At 52.2% G+C, this 13,998-nt stretch overlaps 3 protein-coding genes across 3 annotated transcripts in view; 2 read left to right on the top strand and 1 right to left on the bottom strand.

The window, feature by feature from the left end:
- Positions 1–3,474, top strand: part of ATAT1 (alpha tubulin acetyltransferase 1) — a 13,264-nt gene extending 9,790 nt beyond the window's left edge. Inside the window, exons 11-13 of the mRNA XM_010848198.1 lie at positions 2,596–2,790; positions 2,882–2,924; positions 3,280–3,474. Coding sequence (XP_010846500.1) covers positions 2,596–2,790; positions 2,882–2,924; positions 3,280–3,454 — 413 coding nt within the window. The 3' untranslated portion in view covers positions 3,455–3,474. The remainder of the gene's footprint in view (positions 1–2,595; positions 2,791–2,881; positions 2,925–3,279) is intronic.
- A 443-nt stretch (positions 3,475–3,917) lies between these two features.
- On the top strand, positions 3,918–7,634 carry LOC104994533 (chromosome unknown open reading frame, human C6orf136). The gene is made up of 6 exons (XM_010848157.1): positions 3,918–4,081; positions 5,420–5,821; positions 6,099–6,187; positions 6,364–6,564; positions 7,173–7,242; positions 7,333–7,634. The coding sequence occupies exons 1-6, from the start codon at positions 4,010–4,012 to the stop codon at positions 7,444–7,446; spliced, it is 948 nt and encodes a 315-aa protein (XP_010846459.1). The 5' UTR covers positions 3,918–4,009; the 3' UTR covers positions 7,447–7,634.
- Positions 7,635–7,806: 172 nt separating this feature from the next.
- DHX16 (DEAH (Asp-Glu-Ala-His) box polypeptide 16) overlaps positions 7,807–13,998 on the bottom strand; it is a 12,675-nt gene continuing 6,483 nt past the window's right edge. Inside the window, exons 9-21 of the mRNA XM_010848155.1 lie at positions 13,922–13,977; positions 13,633–13,748; positions 12,935–13,145; positions 12,649–12,747; positions 12,389–12,541; positions 10,848–10,988; positions 10,490–10,652; positions 10,274–10,392; positions 10,094–10,161; positions 9,231–9,393; positions 8,969–9,130; positions 8,527–8,700; positions 7,807–8,029 (exon numbers count right to left, since the gene is read on the bottom strand). Of these exons, the coding sequence (XP_010846457.1) occupies positions 7,901–8,029; positions 8,527–8,700; positions 8,969–9,130; positions 9,231–9,393; positions 10,094–10,161; positions 10,274–10,392; positions 10,490–10,652; positions 10,848–10,988; positions 12,389–12,541; positions 12,649–12,747; positions 12,935–13,145; positions 13,633–13,748; positions 13,922–13,977 (1,754 nt within the window). The 3' untranslated portion in view covers positions 7,807–7,900. The remainder of the gene's footprint in view (positions 8,030–8,526; positions 8,701–8,968; positions 9,131–9,230; positions 9,394–10,093; positions 10,162–10,273; positions 10,393–10,489; positions 10,653–10,847; positions 10,989–12,388; positions 12,542–12,648; positions 12,748–12,934; positions 13,146–13,632; positions 13,749–13,921; positions 13,978–13,998) is intronic.

Below are 13,998 nucleotides of genomic sequence, written 5' to 3'. Positions count from 1 at the left end.
GCAGCCCTGCCCAGCGGCGCCGCACCAGGTAACAGGAGCTGGAGAGTTAGGGAGCCTCAGGACTGTCAGACAGGGCGGTTAGAAATGGCAGAGGGCAGTGTAAATCAGAGACATGAAGCATTGGGACAGGAGGATTGGAGACTTCCTAAGACGTTTTGAGAATATACGGGAAGATACCTGTGGAAATAGTCTGGAAATAAATTACAGTTAAGGAGCAGAATAGGACTTCGGGGGAGCCTAGGGATGCTAGTGCCTAGAGGAAGGTTAGAAAGAACGCAGACCCACTGGTGGGAGGGGCGGGAAATTGTGGTTTAACACTTGCTGGGAGGGGGCAGGGTCTCTGACAGCCTGGGGAGCCACTGGCCCCGGCTCAGTGCCTTGTGTGGCGGGAGCCCACCCCGGCAGGCAGGGACTGGGCCTCTCCTTTATTTCTCTCCCCAGCTTTCTCTTCACCTCTGACTTCTCTTTCTGTTTTTCTCTCCCCTCCATTTTCCCTCTCCCCCTCTCCTGTCCATAACATCCTTCCCCAGTTCTCTTCCCCGCTCTGATGAGAGTCGATACTGATAGACTGCTAACCCCCTCCCCTCCCTGGGAGACCTGGCGAAGGTGGAGACCCTTCTCCCTGAGAACCCCAGACCCAGTCTCCCACTGCATCCCCCAGCATCTAGGGGGACTTGACAAGAACCCGTAGGATTCCCTTTACCCCTTTCTTGGACAACTGGGTGGTCAGGGTCCCAGGTGGCCTAACACTTCATAGCTTTTCTTACCACAGAAAGCAGCCCTTCTCTCCTAACTTGGGCTCTGAACACTCCCACAGACAGCCCGATTTGCTGCCAGGCCTCTTGGTTGGGCAGCTCATACTAATTATCCAGAGAAGCACACTCTTGCTTGCTGTCAGATTCTAGAACATCATGGAAAGTCCAAAGGCCTCCTCTGCCAGGGAAACCTTTGTAAAAGAGTCTTGTCCATGGAATAACTCCTGTAGTCCTCTACACTGTCTGCTGGTAGTTCTAATACTGCTTTGTGCTACCGGCTGCAGCTACCCTATCAGCCTGCTGACGCCAGCCACTGAACGAACTCTGCTTCATAGCAGTCCAGTCAGGTAGGACAGGGACTTACCAGCTCCCCACGGGATCCACTCAACATTGCCAAACTCTTAATCTCCACGTTTCATGTATGTGTTAATCTGTCGGGACCCCTGAGCTGATGTCTGCTGTGGGACTCTAGACTCATCACGCTTCTATAGACACTACCACCTCCCTAGGTCCAGGTTCTCTGAAGGAGTCTGTTTCTTGGCAGTAGATCCCAGCCAACACCCTAGGATCACTCTTAGCCAAGTTTCAGCAGCTAAGCCTGAGTTTCAAGGCTCTATTAGCTCCTGGAATACCCTCTTACATCCATTCCTCCCCGGTAGCTAGATATACTGATAGATTCCTGTCTTGTGAGATTGTCTTGATGATGATGGGGGAACTCTTCCTCTGGCCTTCCTCTCTTCTTTCCTCCATAGCAAGAATCCTCCCCTGCTCCATACCCAGGCTATAGAAATCCTTTCCCTCCCTACCCTCTGGATGTGTGCTAGTTCAGGTACCCCTACTGTGTTCCCCCAAATCCTTGGGAGCAGGATCTCCCTCTTTTCTGACTCACTCCTCCTTTTTCTTCTCCCTCTCAGTGTTGTCTGAATAAAGCGTGAACTCTTTTGTGTTTTTTAAATGGACATTTTCAATGAAAAAACAAACAAACAAACCTTAAGGTCTCAGCCTCGTTTGTGCGTCACCCTGTATTTTCCTGGGATCTCAGGACCTCTGGCCCTCTTCTTCACCTCTGAGATCTGCAGATCTTCCAGCAAGGAGGCTTAGAGCTCCCCTCGCAGGATCTGGTGTCTGCCTGTCCCCATCTTCACTGCTGGATTTTCTCCTGCAGATTCTGTCTCCTCTAATGTAGTCACTGGATCCCTCCATGTAGGCTTCTGTATCTATTCCTCCATTCTCTCCATAAACCTTTAGCTCTCCCTCTAGTAACTCCTACTGTTTACCCAGGCCAGCCCTTGCTGAGATGTTAAGATTTACTAACATCTCTAGGAGCCAATTAATTGCCTTCTGATAACAATCCCCTAATTGTTTCTTGGATTATTCTTCTCTAAACCCTTTGATCTCTTTCTCAAGACAATCCTTTTCCTAAATTCAGCCTTGCCACTCCCTCTTCCCCTCTGGCTAAGATATCCCATAATTAAGGTAAATGTGTTTTCCAACTCAAAACATCAGAGCACCTGGTTCAGCAAAATTTTGCCTTTATGTGAATCCATTTTTTGTTTTTGGCTGCACTGTGTAGCTTGTGGGATCTTAATGTCCCAACCAGGAATGGAACCTGTGCCCCCCGCAGGGGAAGCACAGAGTCCTAACCACTGGACAACCAGGGAATTCTCCTGAATCTTTTTATAACATGATTTCGATCACATTTAACCTTACGGTTAGCACCTTGCCTCAACTAGAAATAATAAAGCAGCAAATTAGGACTGCTCCAGAAAACCTTGGGGTATACAGTGCTCTCCCTTCCCTTTTCTGGGGCACAACTTGTATTAAACCCCATAGGAATGATAACTACCCCCTCTCTGTTCCTGTGCTGTTCTTTTATTCTTCTCCCCTGATTGCTCCATACCCACTCATCTTTCATCCTGTAGCCTCTTCCCCATCATTTCACATTTCTTCTACAGCGGGACTCCCCCAGGGCTGGTAGCCCAAAGCTGCAGCTATAGCCGCCACGGGCGGTTGAATTCCTCATGTCCCAATACAGGTAAGTTACTCATCTCCTTACCCTCAAATCAAATAGGCCATATTCACTACCTACTCTAGCCTTCCCATATACATGCCTGGTATTTCCACAGGCAACCAAGAACTGAAGCAGGGGGAACAGGAAACAGAGAATAGGTGAGGTCTGAGCCCCTTCCCTGCCAGCCTCTCACCACCTCTGACCCCTTTTCTAACATCATTCTCAGCTACTTCCTCCTCCTAAATCTCACTCTCTGAACTGGAAACCAGCTCCTCCCACAAAGCCTTCCACCTAACATCCTACAAGCCTCTTTCCCCATAGGTTCAACTCTGGTGCTTCCGTTTAGCACCACTCTGTGGGGTTTCAGGTTTGGACATAGCACCAATGGTTCCAGCCTCATACCCCATCATTTGTCCTCCTCACAAGAGCCTGACAGACCTTGAAGAAGCTGTGCTCTTAATCCTCACTTTAGTACCCGTGTAACCCACTCTCCATCTCCCTCCCACCTACTAGGTGTGCCATTGAGGAGCAGGTCTTGTCACAGCATGGGTCTGGGGAGGAACCCATGCACACAGTTCCTCCACAGGCCCAGGTTCCACCAGCCCAGGCTTGGACAATGGGTGGGGACATGTTCAACGCCAGGTTCATTCGAAACTTGCATGAACGTCGCAGCACCAGGCCTTGGTGACCGCAGCCCCCTCTCACACCTTCAAAATCATTATTATTTCTATCTCACACAGGACTTAGTCAAAGCTTGCCCTCGCCGTGTATGTATTCATTCATTCATTTATTCATTCTACAGGCTTTTTTTTTTTTAAATCAGTGCCAAGTCATTTGTATCTTATTTTTAACCAGAGCAATAAAGTATTTTTTACCACGAGCGTTACTGAGAACTGCGGATGTCGTTATTTCAGTCCCACTCCTCACCCATCAGCGCCCACTTTTGCGCAAGCGTACAGGTGAGAGCCTGAGAACCGTACTCTTAGGCCGCTAATTTACTGCGCAAGCGCCCTGAGGCTGCCTCCGATTCGGCGAGCGCAGGCGCACTTTCTGTAGACCTAGCGCCTCACCGCCTCCCTGGAACCCGCCGCAGTGCGCAAGCGCGCAACATCTCCGTTTCCCTCCCCTCAGCCCCTCACCCCCCCTCCTTTCCCCTTCAAGAAGCCGGCTCCGGGGCGCGCTCACCCCTGTGAGGAGGCCGGAGGCCGGACACAGGAGACGCTCTCTCCATTCCCGGAAGATCATGTACCAGCCCAGCCGGGGGGCGGCCCGGCGCCTCGGCCCCTGCCTTCGCGCCTATCAGGCTCGTCCCCAGGTGAGCGCCGAGAGGAAGCGGGAGGGGAGAGGAGGGGGCGGGGAGAGACCCTCCTCAGCCGGCGCGTGGGGCGGAGCGCGCGTCCCGTTTCGCGCAGGCGTACTGACGTCCCACCACTCCTTCCCACCTGTGCGGAGCGGCGCGTGGAGGGGCGAGGGGTCTCAGGGACCGGAGGGCGGCGCTGCCAGCCCTGTCGCGCACGGGACGTCTGTCTCCCGGAACTTGGGGGGCAGGCGGGGTTGAGGCTGGCGCGGTGGGGCGCGGCCGCATTTCTCCCGCGTCTTCGCGGTTACCTGTGTCTGGAGGTGATTTGAAGGACAGAGGGCGGAGAGGTTCGCGGCGCCTCCAGGGAGCCGACCAGACGGACCTGCGGGCCGCGCTCTGCAGCCCACGCATCTTGCACCGGGATAGCGGTCCCGGCGGGAAGGCCGGCCCGAGTGGACCCGGTTCGGGCCCTTGTGCCCGGGCGGGCAAGATGGCCACGCCCCCGGCGGAGACGGCGCCTCCGGGACACCGTCGGGGACAGAGGTACCCGCGCGGCCTGCCCGCCTTCCCCGATAATAAGACCCCTCGGGGGCTCCTTGAAAACGCAGGAGCTCGAGTCAGGCCTGACTTTGAGTTACTTCTGCCTCATCGCAGTTTCAACATCAGTAAATCAGGAGCATCATGAGGTCCATCCAGCCTTTAACAGTCTCCTGGGCTTTTTCGTGTCATTAGAGGAGCCCAAGTGATGAGCTTACATTTATATACTACTTTACAGGTCGCAAAGTTTTATTGACATTTATTATCTCTTAAAGTCCTCATTGTGATTCAGTGTGGCTTCATCGTCCTTATTTATAGTACATTTATGGAAAACTCAGGCTGAGGGAATTAGAGTGCCTAACGTTACATTATAGAATTGGAACTCCAAAGTCTCCTAGTTCCAGTTGGATGTTCTTTTCTCTGCAACAGCCGCCTCACATACTCCTGGAGTTGTGTTAGAGGCCACATCATTTCATCCACAATATAACGAGACCTGTCTGGTGTTCATTCATTTGTTCATTCTTAAGTATGCACTCTTGTGATTCTTGCTGTAAGAGACAGACCTGCCCCCAAAGACGTTTGGAATCTTAAATCTAAACGTATTTGCTATTTTGGCTAGGTATTTGTACTTAAGTCACAAGAAAGTATATCCTCCTGTTTTAAGCAGAGATGGAAATGAATTTTTCCTCTAGTAATTTGATCTTTTCTGTCAGAAGGAGCAGGTGGATTGGAAGCGTGTTAATGGGCAGAGTTTGGATGGAGGGGCATTAGGCAGCTGGATTCTTACCTTTTTTCTCTTTTGTTCTTCCTCCTCAGGACCAGTCTTCTCCATGGGCTCTACCATTCCCACCCCTTTGGCCTCACTCCACAACCACCACTTCTCCATCTTTGCCTCTTTTCTGGTCTCCCCCACCCCCAAGCCCTCCCACCCGACTGCTTCCCCCAGCTCCCCCACTGCCTCTCCCTCAGGTCCAAGCCCTCACCTCACCATGGGTGGTTCTCCCCCCAGGAAAGGGGGAGGAGGGGCCAGGACCCGAGTTACTTAGCGGCTGCCTGGATGGGCTCAGGAGCCTGTTTGAGGGGCCTCCCTGCCCCTGTCCTGGAGCTCTGATACCTTTCCAAGCCCCTGGAACCGCCCACCCTTCCCCTGCCACTCCATCAGGAGATCCAAGTATGGAGGAGCACCTGGCTGTCATGTATGAGAGACTGAGACAAGAGGTAAGTCCATTCAAAAGTGGCCTTTGTCCAAAATGGGGAGAGATGTAGGTAATTCTTAAAAATAGGAAGTTAGTCAGTCAGCTGGATTGTTTCTTGGAACCATGAGACAGGCATCGAAATATGTTTCAAACATTTCCCAAGGAAAAGATACTCCTCGGTTTGAATTAGGGATGAGATAACCTTTCACTCAGGAATAAGGAGACACTCGATATAGAAAATTGAGGAGTAGGATCATCTTTTCTTTCCTCCTGGATTCATGCCTTCTTCTTCCACCTAGCTTCCCAATCTCTTCCTTCACTCCCACGACTACACTCTCTACTCATCGGATGTGGAATTCATCAATGAGATCCTCAACATGCGTACCAAGTGAGAATCCATTGAACGGGTAGGGCCTTGGGCAGGAAAAGGACCCAGTGCTATTTTCACTTATTAGAGACGGTCCTAAGTTGCTTCTCACCACCGTCCCCAATTCCTCTGTCAGAGAACAGTTTGGTTTTCTGATTGTGTCGTCATGAGATTTCTTCCCCATCTCTTCCTGTCAGAGGCCGGACATGGTACATTCTGTCACTGACTCTCTGCCGCTTCCTGGCCTGGAACTATTTTGCACAGCTTCGGCTGGAGATTCTGCAGCTGACACGCCACCCTGAGAATTGGACCCTGCAAGCCCGCTGGCGGCTTGTGGGACTGCCCATTCACCTGCTCTTTCTTCGTTTTTATAAGCGTGACAAGGAGGAGCTTTACCGGTAAGAGAAGTGAGAAAAGAAACACCACAACTTTCTAATCTTACCCTTTTGCGAGTCTGCAGGCTAGTCTCCTAGACAATCCTCCCATCTACCCTGACTAGACTGCAGGCTCCTTGAAGGCAGGCTTTGTTTTAGTCTACTTTAATATAGAAAAAAATAGGGACTTTGAGTATATAGGAAGCTTCTGAACTCAGTTTCTTCATGTACATTACCTGGCACATAGTAGGGACTCATATACTTAATGAACAGATGAAAATACCTGTCTCTTAAGTTTTGCTTCACAGCCTTGGGTAAACTACTTGGTAAATTTCCAGCACAGAGTAGCATCCCGAGAAATTCTTAGCCTAAGCCCACACCAGTAGTTTCTAAACTTTGCTGCACAGTGGATTCTTGGATTTTTTTTTTTAATCCAAGAATCTTTTTTAAAATATTGGTGCCAGACATCCTGATTTAATTGGGCCCAGGGTAGAACTCAGGATTTTTAAAAGATCCTCAGGTGATCTAACACATAGCAAAGGTTAAGAACTACTAGTTTAAACAAATGCTTGAATTAAAACTTTAGGACCAATAACCCTCTCTCTCAGTGAGCCTCTTTCTCCCTTCACCAGGACCTATGATGCCTATTCCACCTTCTACCTGAATTCCAATGGCCTCATTTGTCGCCATCGCCTAGACAAAGTGAGTGCTAGGGCTGTGGGGGGCGGGGGGGGGTGTGCGGGGTGACAAAGTAGAACATCACACCAGCTACATTAACCTTTCTCGCTTTAGCTGATGCCTTCACATTCACCCCCCGCACCTGTGAAGAAGCTGTTAGTGGGAGCCCTGGTGGCTCTGGGGCTGTCGGAACCAGAACCCAACTTACACCTGTGTTCCAAGGACTGATCAGGAACTGGGGCAGAGGCAGCACTGATGACTTTGCTACGCACAAAAAGAGGCGGTGGAGGCAGCTGAGAGCCTCAGAGCCAGTTACCTCCCCAATTCGCTCTCCTCCTCTACTTTCCATCTCATGCTATGTAAAGCTGCTGTGTAATTTAACTTGTAAATAATAAAATCTACATGAATATATGAGATCCAATTTCCATGTCACTTTTTTCTGAATCTCAAAAGTTCCCCATGGAATTTCCCTGGTGATCCAGGGGTTAGGACTCCACACTCTTCACTGCTGAGGGCAAGGATTCAATCCCTGGTCAGGGAACTAAGATCCCACAAGCCGAGTAGCCAAAAAAAAAAGTTCCCCATAGCTTTACTCTAAAAATATTTTTATTAATAGATATTAAATAAGGTACAGAAGGAAAAGGAGCTGGTGTTAGGTTCTGATTGTTCTGTCCCCTGCTCTTCACCCTAGCTCTTCCCGTGTCTTGCCTATTTTTTTGGGCATTTTCTTAGCATGGGGATCTTCTAGCTCCTTGGCCTTGTAATAGTGGGGCGCCACTTCGAGAAGCCAACTGCTCTCAATCTCCAATACCTGCAAGAGGAGAGAAAAAAATCAGCAAGATTCTCTTTTGTCCAACCTAGATTCTGAGATGTGTGTGATTTTTAAAAAGGTTCTCTTCTTTCCCCTTTGTCTGTAGGGCAAGGGAAATGGGTATCTGGCTCTAATACTCTATATCCCAACACTCTGTTATATGTTGTTCAAGAGCACAAGTAAGCTAACTAAACAAAAGCCTGAACCTAAAGACTAAAATACACTCAAGACAAAGGCCACACCTGCTTTGTTCACCATTATCACTGCAGCCCCTGAAGCACTGAGACAATGCATTCAGCACTTAGTGAATGAACAGTTAGATCTTAGCGGATGCTGAGACAGCTTTAGAATGGATGCCTTTCTACCTTATCCTACCTTAAACCAAGTTGCTTTCCTCTTTCTCTGCCAGTCCCAGCAACCTGAACCTGGGTTTTTCGCATGCCAGAATACCATCTCCCACACAAGCCACCTGCCTGGGCAGGCCAAGGTGCCCTCACCTGTCTCATGAACTCTTTGGTGGTCAAGACAAGTTCATGGTAGAGCAGCCAGCGTGGCTGTTCCTCAAAGAGGGAAGAGTTGGGATGAATGAACACCGTCTGCTGCTGTTTGACTGTGCGGTAGCCGCTGCGAGTCAACCGTGCTGTGTGGTAGAAGTAGCCAGCGGTGATGGCCTGGAAGCAGGCGGGAAAGGAAGTCAATGGGAAAGGCTGGCATCCAGGGACCCTCAGCACTCGCTACCTTTTTAGTGCAGGGTTTCACTTCACTTCACTTTGGGAGACCTAAGAAGGTAAGGACCTCCAGTGCCCCAGGAAGAAAGAACAAGGGGAACCCACCTTCCCCAGGGAAAAGGGCACATTCTCAGGTCGCTGGCCCCAGACAAGCTTGCTCCTCAGGAGATAATGGGTGGACGGCAGGAGACTAGACTAAGGAAATGCTGACCTTTCGAACACGGATGTAGTCCCCTTGGCAGGAACTGAGACCAACTTCCACACGTTCCAAGAGCCCCTCCAGCTGCTCCCGCACATCCCGGGCTCGGCGCATGGATCTGAACTGAACAAAGTTCTCATAGCACCACTGGGAAGAGTAACCACTCTCAGCCCACTGTGAAGAGAGAGGGAGGGAAAAAGGGGATGTTAAGTTTATACAGCAGGACCAGAGTCCCCTGTGCCCTCCTCATTCCCATTCACCCAAGCCCAGGGACCTGTGTATAAACATTCAGCAGAACCAGGTGGTCCCCACCAGGGAGGAAGAAGTTGACCCGAGCGTTGTCAGCATGGACGACCTTGTCCTTGGGTCGGTAGAAGATGGAGTTGTTGACAGAGAGCATGGCAGCCACTGTCAGGATCTCCTCTGAACAGCTGTACCTGGGGCAGGAAGGGAGAAACATGAGAGCTCAAAGCAAGACACAGAGGAACAGACCCAGTGAAGAGGAAAGGGACCGCGGTATGATGGATGTCCTCATGCGGCGGCTGCAGGCTGGGCTGACGGCTACAAATCAGAGCGTAGACTGCTTTTGGTGGCAGGGGCAGCAGGATGGGGGTCCAGGAGGGGAGGTCAGGCTGTAGATAAAACAGTAACAGGAGAGACGTGCAGGGAGGCAGGGGTGGGAAAACGTCGTGAGGGTAAGCAGGTGTGCATTACAGCAATTTTTTAAGTTCATGTAATGACCTTTAACTTCAACCACAGCCAAGGGATGGCCTTAAAAAGTGGTCCCCCCACAGCTTCACCTAAATGCTCTAGTCCGAAATGGGAGGAGAGACTAAGTCTCCAAGCCAGCCCTCCCTCAGCACTCCTCACAGATAAAAAGTCTTCCCCTTTTGTTCATGCCCCCAAATTTTCTACATTCTTGGCTATCTCACCCATTTGATATCATAACCAAAGACAGGACGGTGTCTGACTGACCCTTGTGGACCTCAAAAGGGCAATAGGAGTTATCCAACAACTTGTTATTAGTTAAAGAATAATGTGGTGGAGAGGAAAAGGAAGCGCACAAAGATGGCCCCAGAGACAGAAGCAGGCATGGCCAGTGTGTGTGCCAGAGGCCCGGCTGAGTCAAGGGCTTACTTCTCAGAGGCCAGGATCATTTTAGACAGCATGGGGTCCACAGGCAGCTCTGCCATCTTTCGACCAGACTAAGGAGAGGAAAGAGAGAGTTGAGGCCACTCCTTCTTCAGGTGTCCCCCTGCCCCTCAAGGGGTCACCCTAGCCTTCCTCCAACCCCAGCCCACTGCCCTCCCACCTCACCGTGGTGAGCTCCCCAAGGTGGTTGAGGGCTCCTAGTGCATAGAGCTGCTCCAGAGCCAGCAGCAGGGTCTCGTATGGCGGGGGGTCCAGGAAATCAAAGTGCATTAGGTCATGGATCCCTGGAAAAGGATGGGTGGGGTTAGGACAGACTCCTTCACATGACCAGTGATGGCAGCCCCACCCTCCCCTCTCAAGAGGACTGGGGAGCCCAGTCACCTAAGCTCTTAAGCAGCAACACGACGTTGCCCAGGCTGGTCCTCTGAATCTCGGGCACCGTGGTTTCCTCCAGCTCGTGCTGGTAAGCCCAGGCAGTATACAGGCGGAAGCACTTCCCCGCAGCCACCCGACCCGCCCGGCCAGCTCGCTGATTGGCAGAGGCCTGGAAAGAAAGGACCGTTTGTCAGGCCCATTGACACTCTGGTGATGGAAAAGAGAAAGGGTGGTATTTCTGCAAGAAATCTGGGGGATATGGGTGCAGACCGCTAACCCCCCTGCTCTGAGCTATCCCCACTGCTTCTGAGTTGGCCTGTTGTCCTCCTCGCCCCATGGAGACCCCACTCCGGCCCAGGCCCACCTTGCTGCAGGGTGTGACAGTGAGCGATTCCATGCCTGTGCGGGGGTTGTAGCTCTTCTGCTTACAGAACCCTGGATCCAGCACATAAATGATGCCCTCAATGGTAAGCGAGGTCTCAGCGATATTGGTTGCCACAACCACCTGAATGAGAGGATGTGGGGTCACCCAGAAACTCCACCCACCTAGTTACCCAGAAGTCATTCTGGAAGACAAGGAGTGGACAAACGGGGGCAAAGGAGCAGGAGCTGAAGCAATCTGTGGCCAAGGTCAGGAGAGGGGAACAGCCCAGCAGAGAGGGGAGAGAGACGTGGGGATAAGCAGGGCATAACAAGGAAAGAAAACGAAGAGGGTTCAGCAGTTTTTTTCAGAGATGGGAGCTGAGGGAGTTAGGCTCCTGCCCCATCTTCCCCACTGTTGCTTTCATAATTACCTTCATATGTTAGTTCCTAAAATAAACCCCCTGATGAGTCCCGCTGCTCTACTCCTGCCCCTGGTTACACAGCATCCAGAATGATCCTTTTAAAATGTGAGCCTCTTACATCACTCCCTGCATCCTTCAGTGGTTCCCATCCTACCTGACAATCACAGCCAAGATCTTTTAGGCCCCAAGTTCTCCAGACCCTGGCTACCCTTCCGACCTCATCTCTGAGCACCAGCGCTCCTCACTCCACCCCTGCCCTCACACCCATCCTCCACGTGGGTTATTCCCTCCACTTGGCGCATCTTCCGGATCAGATGTCAGCCTGGCACCCTCCCTTGCCTGGCTGAGGCTCCAGTTTCACACTCACCTCATCAGACAGGGGGTGTCCCTACACCCTAAGGAAAATACCTTCCTGCCATTCTTTCCCCCCAACCTTGACTCCCCTGGATGTGCACTGTACTTCTTCAGAGCCTTTGTCACAAATTGACATTATGTATTTATGTGTTACTTCCTAACCTCTGTTAGTCTAAACTCCCTGAGGCTAGAGACTTCGTTTAGTCCATCACTATATCCTCATCCCTTAGAACAGTTCCTGGAAAGTGGGAGGAGCTCTATAAATATTTGTGGAAAGTTACATCTTTGCTCACAGTCCTTTGATGACCACTCACTGGTCTGAAGTCCACACTCTTCCTCCTGCCATCAAAGGCTCTCTCTAACCGCCATCCCAAGTTGTTTTCAGCTGTCTCCCCTTCCTTTGCCATGTGAGCCTTCCATTAAGCCTGCTAGATTACTCTGACCTCAAACACCCCTTAGGCCTTCCTCTGATACTCCCCCAGCATCTTCCTTAAAGATCCAGTTCAAATCCTGCCTCCTGGCAAACCCAGACCCTCCCTTCTCATTGCATCTCTGCCACACTCACTTTCTGGACCATGCATTTGACTATCTCTCTGTCCCTGCTGTTGTCACCCTCTCCAGCGCCAGCAGTGACGGGCTGGCTGACTGCCACCCAGCCTCGCAGCTGTGCCAGGAAACACGTTGCACAGGGCATGCGCGTTCCTTCCTTTTCACTACTAACTGCATGAACCATAGGGAATGATGAATGTGGGCTTCTCCAACTGACCTTCCGTGCCCCCGGGGGCGTGGGCTGGAAGATCCGCGCCTGCATGTCGGAAGGCAGGTTGGCATAAATGGGCAGCACCAGGAGCTCCCGGATTTTGGAGCCCAGGCGGCGGCAGCGATCCTGGAGCATCTCGCAGGCAGCCTCGATCTCCTCCTGGATTTGGGTCGGGGAGAGCAGCACGGAACCCAGAGTCACGCAGGGCTGACCCGCCAGCCCAGTCTTCCCCAGGATACATACACCAGCCCTGCCCCACATCGCACCTGTCCTGTCAGGAACACCAGGATGTCCCCAGGGGGCTGAGTCACGTGGATCTGCAGCACGGACACCACACAGGCCTCCAGGTAGTCCGCCTCCGGAGCCTGGGCAGGAGGACGCAGGGTCACGGGAGGGCCACCTGCTCCAGCAAACCCCTTCCTCTCCTCCTACCTCGACATACACTTCATCCCGGTTCCCCTCAGGACTCTCATCCCATCCTTCCCTCCAAGGCCAATCTCCTCCAAGGCTCTGCTGCCTTCACACTTAAGCCCGCCCTCCCTAAGGGGGCACCTTGGTGTAGAAGATGTCAACTGGAAATCTGCGTCCAGGGATTCGGAAGATGGGGGCGTCATCGAAGAAAGTGGAAAAGCGGGCCGTGTCCAATGTGGCTGAAGCCACCAGGACCTTGAGCTCAGGTCGGAACCGTGCAACATCCTTGATCAAGCCAAAGAGAATGTCTGTGTGCAGGGTCCGTTCGTGGGCCTCATCCACCATCACCACACTGGGGAAGGAACGGGGGCAGCAGTGAGCTGGGGGTGCGGGACACTGGGACCTCCAGAGGAGAGAAACAGAAGAAAGCAAAGAGCCAAAGGGTGAATGTGGGAGGAAGGGGCTCCAAAGAGAGGCCAGTCATCGCAGTTAAGACAGACAACAGAAAGTCAGAGAAGGAGGGGGCTTGTGAGTGTACAGCATCTCCCAGCCTGGGCAGACAACAGCACCCACGATCTAACCCTAACTCTCTGGGCCCATCTCAGTTCTAGGACGGTTAAAACCATAAAGATTCATGAACTGGTGGATAAGTCAGAAGAGAAGACAATGGCCAAACTGGCTGTTGGAAGTGAGAAAACAGGGTGGGAAGAAAGGAGACAAAAGCCAGAGATGAAAGGATATGATAAAGGAAGATGCTGAAGGTCAGGAGAGCAGCAGACGGGAGGGAGACGAGGGTGGGTGGCTCCCCTTCCCATGGGAGCTGGGGGAGCTGTGCAGACCTGTAACTTGCAAGGTCAGGCTCAGAGAGGAACTCCCGGAGAAGCATCCCGTCCGTCATGTAGCGCAGGACGGTTCGCTCTGACGTGCAGTCCTCAAAGCGGATGCTGTAGCCGACCTGTTGAGGGGTCCAGGAGTGATGAACAGTTGGGCTGGTGCTCCCGGGAGGGAGGGCCAGGGGACAAGGGCGAACACCTGGACCGGTGGGGGGCAGGGGGAGCCTGTGGGCGGCTGGGACTGAATCCCAGACCCGAGGGGCTCCCCGCAACCCTCAGTCCCCACAGGTCTCACCTCATTGCCAAGCTTCACACCCATCTCCCGGGCCACTCGGGCAGCCACGCTCATGGCTGGCACTCTCCGGGGCTGGG

This window comes from Bison bison, unplaced genomic scaffold (genome assembly GCF_000754665.1).
Source record: "Bison bison bison isolate TAMUID 2011002044 unplaced genomic scaffold, Bison_UMD1.0 scf7180017864260, whole genome shotgun sequence".
NCBI lineage: Eukaryota > Metazoa > Chordata > Mammalia > Artiodactyla > Bovidae > Bison > Bison bison.
The sequence above is the reverse complement of the archived record's forward strand: the minus strand, read 5'-3'. Positions and strand labels throughout refer to the sequence as shown.